The 12,044-nt window shown below is 42.4% G+C and overlaps 2 protein-coding genes across 4 annotated transcripts in view; one reads left to right on the top strand and one right to left on the bottom strand.

Annotated features, from left to right (window-relative positions):
• The window catches only part of MINPP1 (multiple inositol-polyphosphate phosphatase 1), a 92,880-nt gene extending 81,669 nt beyond the window's left edge, over positions 1-11,211 (bottom strand). Inside the window, exons 1-2 of one of the 2 annotated variants that reach the window (XM_068258587.1) lie at positions 10,997-11,211; positions 1,185-1,896 (exon numbers count right to left, since the gene is read on the bottom strand). In XM_068258587.1, the coding sequence (XP_068114688.1) occupies positions 1,185-1,800 (616 nt within the window). In that variant the 5' untranslated portion in view covers positions 1,801-1,896; positions 10,997-11,211. Of the gene's footprint in view, positions 1-1,184; positions 1,897-2,502; positions 2,757-10,996 lie in introns of those variants that run through there. The other variant, XM_068258588.1, reaches the window with a different exon arrangement.
• C10H8orf76 (chromosome 10 C8orf76 homolog) overlaps positions 1-12,044 on the top strand; it is a 59,480-nt gene that overhangs the window by 22,897 nt on the left and 24,539 nt on the right. The window contains exon 1 of one of the 2 annotated variants that reach the window (XM_068258589.1): positions 11,271-11,500. The exons of the other annotated variant lie outside the window; for it this stretch is intronic. Within the exon in view, the coding sequence (XP_068114690.1) occupies positions 11,399-11,500 (102 nt within the window). The 5' untranslated portion in view covers positions 11,271-11,398. Of the gene's footprint in view, positions 1-11,270; positions 11,501-12,044 lie in introns of those variants that run through there. 2 annotated transcript variants of the gene reach the window in all.

Raw genomic sequence — 12,044 nt, 5'->3', positions numbered from 1 at the left:
AAAAATTCCAAAAAACGCCTCTAGTTTGAACGAGCCCTAAGTGATCGTAAAGAGATTGACTACCTGCAGATCAGCCTCCTGTGTATTATGCCTTAGCTTAGATTATTATTTTGATGTTTTATATAGCAGTGACATCTTCTGCAGTGCTTTACTGAAAATGCAGTCATGTCCCTCAGAGAGGATACAGAAGCCCCCAACCCATCTTGGCCAATGATGTGCTTGACAGATTGCTTTGACTCACTAAAAGCAAAGAGCATTGTCGTCTCCACTTACTCTGCCTAACATGTAACATCATTTCCGCGCCGCTCTGCCCCTAAATGGCAACAGAGGCGCATCTCTAACAACAAATCTGTCAGCATCGGCCCAGCCATGTCGCCTGAGGGTCCGAGTACTGATCGCAGATGGACGTTATGCCTCACACTTGTGTAAGAGGTGTTAGTGTCCTGCATTCCTGAGATTTAAACCTGAGAGTAGTAGTGCAAGGTAAGAGGTTTTTTTTTTTGTCTTTTATTCACTATGTACTATCAGGGTTTTATTTCCCTATCAGCAAAATATTTTAACACTTTTGAAACTATTTTTCAGAATATAAGACGCTCCAGACTATAAGTCACACCTAGGTTAAGAGTGCAAAATCCAGGGGAAAAAAAGAATATACTAAACCTGGTGTGTCTATGGTGCACAAGCATCTTTTAGATGTTCTCCTACTGTGTCCCCCTTGTACCTCATGTGTCCCCTGCTCCCCCCATGTCCTCCTCCACTCCCCCAATGTATAAATGACAACAGTGGCAGAATGGCTCACCTCATCCATTAGCTCCAGCAGCAATCGGAGACCTCTCCCCTCATTCACGGTGATCTTGTCATCAGCAGAAGCCAGCGCTAGGGAAACCATTAAGGAGAGGTCTCTGATCACTGCTGGAGCCGATGGATGAGTTGAGTTGTGCTGTCACTGTTGTCATTCATTCAGGGGGAGCAGAGGAGGACACGAGGGGAGCGGGGACACATGGGGACAAGGAGTCCCAGATCCTGCGGGGGGGTCGGCAGTTCGTATCTGCGAGCGTTTGTAAGTCGGGGTATTTGTAATAGTAGATGGATTCACTTTTTCCCCCATTGTTGGGGGAGAAAATGTGTGTCTTATATTCTGAAAAACAACAATACATCATCAAGATGTCCTTATTCTGACTTACCATTGAGTTCCGTATCAGACAATTCAGGGAGTCCCAGGTAGTTGTGAGCCAGGCCTTTAATAAAAGATTTTGTGCTGTCTACACAGCGATGCTTAGAACTGGTGATGAAAGTCATTTTGCTATTATGCAGTTTATCTGCAGTGAAGAGAGATGGGAAGAGAGAAGCCAATCTATAAGCCAAATTCTTCATGTCCTGCTCTCCTTTCTTTACCAGCTGCCCATCCATCCAGTCCTCATACCACATGTTCCATTTCTTCAGTTCTGTCACCAGCTCTGTGGTGCTCTCACTCTGCTCAATTAGGCCATACATTTTCTTCAGCTTGCTGATCTGCTTTTTGGTTGGATACCTGGTGCCATGTCTGATGACAGACACTATCTGGAGGGGAGTGCAAGTAGTGGGCAGAAGATCCTGCTTTCTGGTCACTAAAAGCGGATTGGCCAGGAGAAATGGATTGACCTCTTCATATCTAGTTTTAGTTCCAAAATAAGAGGACAATTTGGGACAGTCGCTGGAAGAGAACCCTCCAGTGCTGCAGAACCAGGTGACTGAAACCAGCAAAATCTGGGCGACTTTGGGGGCGTATCTTCTGTATGTACCTAACATAATATTCATCATAGCAAGGGGCAGCTGGTGCTATAGATCTATAGGAACTAGGAAGAGACGCTTATAAGCTCTGGAAAGTCGCTACTCTGTCTTCATCTTCAAAAATCCCTACAAATAAAGCAAAGATGTATAAGAATAAATCCAATACATTTCTAAAATGTTATTTATCACAGGTAATGTACAATTCAAGCATATTTTACATGTAAAATTATTTTAAATTAGTTACAAGTAAACATTTTTGTAACCCCCCTCAAAAAAAACCAAAAAAAAAAACAAACAAACAATCACAAAAACAAATAAAAACATCCCAAATGACCAGTTGATAGATCCTCATTGACCCACTCCAGCCTGCTCACACCCAGTCCCCCTGAAACACTTTCCCTGATCCCAGTAGTAGTAGTAGTAGTAGTCAGAAGAACAGCTTCTAGAGTTACATCTAGTGTTTTTTTTCATCCACATGCCTCTTGTGAGTTTATTTACACCAGTACTAACTGCTTTCACTAAGCTGTCAGCCAAAAGATGAGATGATAAGAAAATGCAAACAATCAGCAAAGGCAATAAAGAGAGCTACAGACACCACATAGATGTTTTGCTTAGATTTTCAGCCATAATTAACATCTTTGGACTGTGTCTCCCTCACCCCCCTTCCCCAGGTAACTCACGCAGGATGTGGGCAAGCAGGGGTGGAAAAACTGAGTGAAGCTACCCATATACCTCTATAAGTTGAACTGCTCAAACTGATGAATCAAGTTGGTTTGGAGCCACGCTGACAGAGTGAGTGTGGAGGGTGCTTGGGGGAACACTTTACACATCGGGGGAGGCCAGGCAGGTGATGGCAGCACAAGGGTGATTTATGATAAATGTATTTTTGAAATCTATCGGAAAACATTGTGCAGTGTATGGGCAGGAAACAGATCCTTCTCTAATCAGGGTTGATTAGAGAGGGATCTATAGGTGCATACACACGCACTACTAAAGAGAACGGGTCCGTCAGACCCTCCCGCTGAGCGGATCGTTCAGAAACAGCCTTATCAGTCTGCAGACAGACTGTACACACGCACTACTGTCGGGAGAACGACCGCCCAGCGGGAGGGTCTGACGGACCCGTCGTTCTCTTTAGTAGTGCGTGTGTACGCACCATATCTCATAATCCATCTGCTCATACATCAAGTATGTGGCTACTTCAAAGGAATGCTGAGGTGAAAATAAATTAATGAGAAAAGCAAATGTATCTATCCTCCTCCTAAAAATGACTTTTTTTTATTAGATACACCAGTTTAATTTTTGTTGAAATCTCCTTGTTATGTTTTTACTGTTTCATTGTCTCAATGACACATTCATTGAAGTATTCCTTTTTATCTCTTTCCTGCTCTCAGACGCCATGTTCTGTCAGGAGAGTGTTTTATGCTGGGAACACACAATGTAATTTCCCATCCGATCGAAGGATGATCGGACAGGAAGTTGTACCGAGAGTATACGCCAAACCGATCCCAATTGATAAACGGATCGATTTTCCGATGAAAACTTGATCCCTTTCTCAATCGGAAATAATCTCCTGTTTCCCGTCAATCGGGCAGGACATTGCATTGTGTGTTCCCAGCATTATGGTTGTAATTCCTTATAAGTGAAGGTTTCACTATAGTCTGACCAGGTCCCGACTGGACAGAAACTGTCACTTGCATACCTGATGTTAACTCTTTCAGACAGAGAAAGAAAGAAAAAAGGAACACAGCATAGTTATTTATATGGTTGGCACTGTACATACATATCTATCTCATCATGTCACCTCGGTATGAGAGAGAGAGAGAGAGATCTAAAAATTGCTTTCTAGTGTTTATATCAGTATTGAAATAAAGCTTTGTTTCCATAGAAAAGTGGTGTAATGAGAATAACTAGCTTATGATGGCAATACCATTCATGCAGCACTATTAAATAGGAGCGCTGGATTTACATTGACAGTTAAAACTCACTGGGCCAAAAGATCCACTAAACTGAGAAATGTTCACTTTAGTTAAGTAAAAGCAAGATTAGGCCGCACTTAAGTTTTTAGTGTACCCAAGAAACTAAATTAAAATACGGTGGAGCGCTGTAGTAAACCACCACCTCAGGTTCAAAAGTCTATTCAATCCACAGTACCAGCGCACAATGTTCAATGGCAGCAATTATCCTCAGATGCTTGTGTCTTCAAACATGTATACACCTTAAAATAGAAAACAATCACTAGAAACAAAAAGAAATAATTCAATGAATGTGTTATTGAGCAGAGACAATGAAACAGTAAAAACATAAAAAGGAGATTTCAATAAAAATTAAATTGTGGTGTATCTAATAAAAAAGTCATTTTTAGGAGAAGGAGGATAGATGCATTCGCTTTTCTCATTAATTTATTTTCACCTCAGCATTCCTTTGAAGTAGCCACATGCTTGATGTATGAGCAGATCATTGAGCGCTGGTACTGTGGATTGAATACACTTCAGTTAAGTGCCCAGTTAGGTTCAGGGGATAAACAGGCTGTGAGTGAACCCTTGGCTGTTGTACACCGCACATTGCTCTTCGCCTTAATAACAGAAATAACATGTGTGCACAACCTTGGCTTAAGTCACAGCATATTTATCTTGGCAACCAACCTCTTAGTGCTAAGTAAGCATGCCAACTTTATAACAAACATCTGACTTTATTTTCCACCTAGTATAATAAGGGTACTGACTTTTTCCTCATATCATGAACAAAACCCATAAGCAATAATCTGTACAAATAACTGATTGTTCCAGTGTCATTTACATGTGAACTTCAAATGCATGGCTTTTTACAAAGCATTTGAAACACATTAAGTGCGGCAATTCACTTCAGAGGCATTTTTGCATGTTAAAAATACTCCTTATATGAATTTTGTGGGAAAGAGCAGGGCGTGGCAGGCGAATTCAGCATATGACTTGGCTGTTTTGCCATTACTGGTGGTGTGGTTGTAGATTGGGAGCTTAGGAAGATTCATTGGCTGTAAGACAGCAGACTGGGCACCTGAAGTCCTGAAGCCAAGCTAAAAATTACAAAAAGGGATTATTGCCGGTTATGGTCAGGTCAGGTGTTAATTAAAAGCGTTAAGCCTCGGACACAAGTGACTACAAATAATTAGGGCAACATTGCAGGAAATGATCACTGTACAGACACGCTGCTCAGCTGCACACGTGATGCAGCAGCACACAAATGAGAGATGCCTAGGTGAGTATGAGCACAATAGGCAATAGGTGTGTGTGTGTGTGTGTTTACATCATACGGCGCTGCTGTAAAGGAGATCGGCGATCCCCGGCCTCTGATTAGCCGGGGATCGCCGGCATCTGATAGGCTGAAGCCTGTCAGAGGCGGCACAGGACGGCTCGCCATCCTGTGCCGCCCAGAAAGAGGAGGGGAGGGAGGAAAAGGGAGCGAGGCTGGGAATCGCTGCGGAGGGGGGCTTTGAGGAGCCCCCCCGCTACCCACATAGTGCCGGCGGTGATCAGTCCCCCCCAGCAGAACATCCCCCTAGTGGGGAAAAAGGGGCAGGGGGGGGGGGAGAGTCCGGTCGCCCTGGCTGCCTGCTGATCTGTGCTGTGGGCTGGAGAGACCACGCTGCACAGATCAGCGCAAAATCCCCTGGTCCTCAAGTGGTTAAAGTCGTGTTAAAAAAAATGTTGCGTTGTGGTAACTCACTGCAAGCATTTTTAAACGCAACATCCCACTGTGAATGCGACCTAAAGCAGCAGAGTCAGCCATACTATTGGCTTCTGACTGAAGCCAATACTGATGTAATTTCCTCCCTTACATTTTCCCTCCTAGAATCTGCTCTGTCATAGCTAGCTTGCTTTGTAAACATGTGAGCACAGCAAGATCAGATTTCAGCCTTGTGTCACAGTGAACTGCCCTCAGCCAATCAGTGAGGAGCAGGGATGTGGGAGTGGAGATGACAAGTTCCTTCTTGTCAGCCATGTACCAAATAAAGCCAATCTGTGGCCTGGTGCACACCAAAAAACGCTAGCAGATCCGCAAAATGCTAGCAGATTTTGAAACGCTTTTTCTTATTTTTCTGCAGCGTTTCAGCTAGCGTTTTGCGGTTTTGTGTAGCGGTTTTGGTATAGTAGATTTCATGTATTGTTACAGTAAAGCTGTTACTGAACAGCTACTGTAACAAAAAACGCCTGGCAAACCGCTCTGAAGTGCCGTTTTTCAGAGTGGTTTGCGGTTTTCCTATACTTAACATTGAGGCAGAAACGCATCCGCAATCCAAAATCTGCAGCAGCCCGGGAGTATGCGTTTCTTCAAAACGCCTCCCGCTCTGGTGTGCACCAGCCCATTGAAATACATTACCCAAGCGGATCCGCACCCACAAGCTGATCGCAAACAGCAGCGGAAACGCTCCGGTGTGCACTAGGCCTGAGAGAAGATTTATTACGGCAGAAACTTTTCTGATTAGATTGGAATGCGTGCAATGCAGGGTCAGGTTGCAGGCTGCATAATAAACATAGAGAAGTGGGTAAAAGGAATTTGATTTTGTGGCTGACAATCATCTTCAAAGGGGAGATCAAGATTTGGCATCTTTGTTAAAGCGGAATATAACCCTGCATTTCAACTTTGCTCTAAAATATTATTTACAGCATATTATATGCAAAAAGCATTTTTTTTTTACTAGACCAGCATTGGAAGTGTTAAACACAGAGGTTTAAAGGTCCTGGAGAGATATGCAGAAGTTCAGATAGATACATTCTATTTAGTTACATGTATCTATTGATAAACAGTTACACACTCTTTGGCTGTCGTCCAAGCTCCTTCTCAGTGAGAGAGATGAGTCACATTCAACACTTAGATACATTATGTAAACAAAATGTATCTATTTCAGCTTCGGATGCGTCTGCAGAAATCTAAAGGAACTTTAAAGCCCTGTGTAACCCTTCCAATGCTGGTCTAGTAAAAAAAAAAATGCTGGTTGCATATAATATACTGTAAATAATGTTTTAGAGCAAAGTTGAAATGCAGGGTTATATTCCGCTTTAAGAGCAGAGATCAAAGCTACACATCAGGAAATGAAGTTGTCAGAGCCAAATTAATGATCAGGAACAGATACTGAAAACGCTGATAACAGAATCACATAGCCAAGTCACTAAATTCACGTGGTTCATCTAGAGTATAAACCAGCCATGCCAAATCCATAAATACCCAAGAGGTGAGACCAGATTTTAGATTTTGCACGTAGATGTATGTATTAAAAAGAAATGTTAATGCCTGGATTGTGGGCTTCTCTGCATATATCATTCATCCCACTGAGAGATGTGCTTGTGGCATGCAGGTTAAAGTGCAGCATGCAGTGCATCAGGTATTTCCAGGTCTGCAACATAACACATAGGTGTTATTTTATCTGTGTTTTTGAATAAGGGCATACACTATTGACAGATTCAGGGCCATACTTCTTAAAGGACAAATGAAGTGATAAAAATACTTACTTCATAACACCTAAAAAGCACATACAGCAGTGTTATGTGGTTGTCCAGCCATTTAGCAAGCATTTGTGGTGTGCACGATAATGATTTTTAGCCAAAAAACCCGAACCATTTGGACACCAAAAACTAAACACGACACAGATGTAACATGAACCCTGTAAACTAAATTCTAGTGAAGGACGTACTGTCTCCATGCCCAAATCCCTTCACGTGCAAAGGTGCATTATTTACACAACAACTAAAAGCATAGAATTGCATTGGGGGGAAAAAATGAAAAAACAATGTGTTGTTCTGTGCATTTACATTTCGTTTTCGGAGGGTCACACAGCATCTTTTTAATGCATGCATTTTTTAACAAAATCACTTGCAACAGTGTGTAAAAAAAAAAAAAAAAAACTTAATCACATTGGAGGGAACACTAATAATCTCTGTGAGACAATTCATGCAGTTGCAGTTTGGAACATACATACATTTGCAGAAATGCACACAAACATATTCGGTGTATACAAGCCCTAAAGGTGCAGTTTCAGGATGGTTTTTATGGCATTTTTTAGCTTATGGTGGCACTGCTGTCCCTTCTGCAGTGCAAAAACATTTAAACCACAAGCAAGCAAGATAATACTCAAAATAATTTTTATAGTACTTTTTTCACCAACGTTTGGGTACTTTTTCAAACGTAAAATGCTTAAAGGACATCTGAGGTGAAAATAAACTGATGAGAAAACCAATTGTATCCAGCCTCCTTCTCCTAAAAATATCCCACGGTTTTATTTTATATTTAAATCTAGTTTTTAAGTTTTTACTGTTTCTGCTCAATGACACCTTCATTGAAGTATGCCAGAGCTTAAATCTATGAATTCTCCTAAAAATTACTGTTTAAAATATCCCACAGTTTTATATTTAAATCTAGTTTTTACGTTTTTACTGTTTCATTGTCTCTGCTCAATGAAGTATGTTAGAGCTCAAATCTATGAATTATTGACATTTTTATCTCTTTCCTGCTCATGGAAGCTATTTACTGACAGGAAAGTATTTTATTGCTGTAATTACTAATCAGTGAGGGTTATGCTATAGTCTGACCCAGTCCGACCCGGGCAGAAACTGTCACTTGCATTTGATTTTAACTCTTTCAGACAAAGAAAGAAAATAGAAACACAGCCTGTGTTTGGCATTATACATGCACATGTCAATCTCATCAGGTCACATGTCACCTCGGTTGTCCTTTAGAAGTCATTTTGAAAAGAATATGAAAATAATCTCCTAGGAAAAAGTTAATTGCATAGGGGGTGCGTGATAGCACTAATAAATCCTGCAAAGTGGACATCTTCTCCCTCCCTCATGAGCGCCGCTGTAGCAATTGCTAACTGCTTGCTGAGCTGGGCATACTTACCTGCACTTTAGTCCTACAACCGATCAAGCGTGCTATATGGTGCCGATGCCTTATACACCCTGGTGTTGTGGCAAAGGACTTGGGCTGTAACTTTTGTGCTGTTTGATGCAAGGCTGTATTGTAATGGCTGTTTTTCCCGTCCGGCTACTATTTTAATGTATGTTGAAGTTTATTTTTAATTAATACTTTTAATTTAAATGCTGTTTTTCATATGTATAAGATACATGGTTCATGTAATATATATATTAGTGCTATCATGCGCCCCAGGTCTCCTCCCCTTCACAGCTTTCAGAATTATCTTGCGGATCTGTGGGATCTTTTGCGGTAGTGGGCCGCACTTCTGTGCAGTCCGCGATAATCCTGGGCAGTCAGATGCATTCCCCCATATTGCCTATGGTGGTAGCACATCTGCCCTGTTCTACAGCTCAACCACAGTGCACTATCGGAGCAGACACTACACTGTCTGCACGTGATCCAGTGCAAGTGAGAATTAAGAATAAGGGCCTACTCACACTGAAGAACTAGTGCTTTTTAACTAATCAGTTGTTCCATAACAGTGCATTGTGAAAAGCTTTCAGTTAAAACACATCTTAGGGCCTGTTTTCATTACACGCGGTTTCTGGATGCAGAAAAACTGACTCCAATGAATGTCTATGGGCCTGTTTCCACTAAACACGATTTTTCTGATGCAGATTTCCCATAGGCATTCGCGTGTAGTGGAAATAGGCCTTAATGTGAAATGACCCATAGCGAAACATGGACACTGGACTGCACGTCAGTTACCCATTCAGTTATAACTAAGAGCAACTAATTCAGTGTGAATGGTCCCTTAGGACTCTATTACACTTAATGCGTTAGTATGCGTTGCAATTTTTTTCTGAATAGCAGTGAATTATGAAAACGCTTTCAGTTAAAACGCGAATAGTGGGAACTGATCCATAGGAAAACATGGACATTACTTTGAAAATCAGTTGTCCTTTCATTTATAACTGAGAGCAATGGATTTAAGGGTCCTTAGGCAGGGTTCATATATAAAGGAGTACAGTTCCATTCCAGTCCCAGCAGTTTTTAACAGTTTGCATCAGTATTGTATGTATGTGTTTTCTATGGCTTGATTCACACATAAATGCATTTCTGTTCCAGTCCAGTTCGTTTTGTATGAGTTTTCTATGGCTAGGTTCAGGGCTGTGGAGTCGGTACAAAAATCTTTCAACTCCGACTCCTCAGTTTCTGAAACAACGACTCCAACTCCGACTCCGGGTACCCAAAACTGCTCAGACACCGACTCCTCGGCTCCGACTCCTTAGTCTAATACTTAACAGGGCTGTGGATTTTGTACAAAAATCATGCGACTCCGACTCCTCAGTTTCTGAAACTCCGACTCCAACTCCGACTCCGGGTGCCCAAAATTGCCCCGACTCCTCCTCCACAGCCTTGGCTAGGTTCACACATAAAGGGCTTGAATCACTAAGACAAATAGCACGCCTTATCAAAGTTAACACACCTTATCAAAGTTAACACGCCTTATCAGAGTAGCATAATGAACATATGCCTGCTAATTGGCAATGACGGGAGCTCCACTCGTCCTGCCCTGCGCCCCTGCGGGTTCGTAGCGCTCACTATGCTACTCTGATAAGTCATGTTAACTTTGATAAGGCATGCTAACTTTGATAAGGCATGCTATTTGTCTTAAGGCGCGTATTCAGGCCATACTTCCGCAAATGACGGGTTCACCAGACCCTCCCACTGGGCGGATGTTCTGCCGACAGTAGCACACGTGTATGCGATGTCATCAGACTGATAAGGCTGTTTCTGAAAGATCCGCTGAGCAGATCTGTCAGAAACAGTCTTATCAGTCTGCCGACAGAGAGTACACATGTGCTACTGTCGGCAGAACGCCTGCCCAGCGGGAAGGTCTGACGGATGAGTAATTTGCGGAAGTATGGGGTGTGTTCACGCCATTAGTGAATCAAGCCCAAAAGGTGTACAGTTCCATTCAAGTCCTATCAGTTTTGTATCAGTTCTCTATGAATGTGTTCACACATAAAAGGTGTACAGTTCTAATCCTGTCAGATAAAATTGATAGAAAACTGATGCAAAACTGACAGGACTGGAGTGGAACGGAAATGTAAATATTTATGTATGAATCCAGCCTAAATGTAAACGAAGGGGAGACTTGCACTTCTCCATGCTTGTTTTGTACATTATGGAAAATTATACAACATTATACAAATAAAAATGCCAGTAATGTAATTATTTCTAATAATGCTGGGCTACTGAATTTAAGCCTCTCTAATAAGCCAGAGCTGTCCACTTCTGTGGCTGCAGTTACATAGCTCAGGTAACTTACCAGAGATCTCAGTGAAGAATACAGCAGCCAGCCAATTTTTCCGTCAGACTAGTGATGCAGAATCGCATATAATTAATAGCGGATTATTCCTGATCAGCAACAAAGATATCTCAGAGGATTATCACCATCAATCCACAGATAAGATCGCTCCCTATTAATGCACCTATGGCAGCTCTGCTCTACAACTTTCTACCGCTCAGCGCTGCGCATGCGCTCGCTTCTACTGCTGGCAGCACAGCGCATGTATGCAGCGATCCCTAGGGCGCCTGCGTATCACAGAAATAAAGGATAATGGCGCATGCGTAAAGCTCTGTAGGAACACAATCATTTTGTTTTGTTCCTGTACGGGAAAATGTAGCTTAGGACATTGCAGTGCGTCAGTGAATGTAGTCCCCGCGAAGAATGGAGTTTGACTTCTTCTTCGAGGACTCGGTGTTCTCGGAGAGCAGAGATCGGAGAGCAGAGAGGGATGTGCACTACACAGCCAAGCAGTGTCCACCCCAGGTCAGTCACTGTGGGTCCTATCTGCCACCCTCTACATGCACCTACCTTCCACTGTCACTTGGTCATCCAGTAAAAAAAAATATGATTTGTATATATTTTTTGGGGGGGAGGGGGAATCTGTTGACCCCCTGCTTCCCTACCATAGTACAGGAGGCAATTAGAGGATCTCTGGTACTAAAATGAAAGAAAATGTAGATTATTGTCCGAGAATCCCATTTGTATGGCCCGAGTATAGAAAACCTATTTGGTTTCTGTTCGCCTTTGTCCCCCCTCAGCTGACTGCAGCTTGTTCTTGTTCTTGTGCAGTTGGCTGATAGTGTAATGGTTAAGGGTTCTGCCTCTGACACAGGAGACCTGGGTTCGAATCTCGGCTCTGCCTGTTCAGTAAGCCAGCACTAATTCAGTAGGAGACCTTTGGCAAGTCTCCCTTACACTGCTACTGCCAATAGAGCGCGCCCTAGTGGCTGCAGCTCTGGCGCTTTGAGTCCGAAAGGAGAAAAGCGCAATATAAATGTTATTTGTCTTGTCTTGTCTTGTCTTGTCT

The sequence above is a fragment of the Hyperolius riggenbachi genome, chromosome 10 (genome assembly GCF_040937935.1).
Source record: "Hyperolius riggenbachi isolate aHypRig1 chromosome 10, aHypRig1.pri, whole genome shotgun sequence".
In the NCBI taxonomy this organism is placed as follows: domain Eukaryota; kingdom Metazoa; phylum Chordata; class Amphibia; order Anura; family Hyperoliidae; genus Hyperolius; species Hyperolius riggenbachi.
Note: the sequence above shows the minus strand (reverse complement) of the source record. Positions and strands in the feature narration are given on the sequence as shown.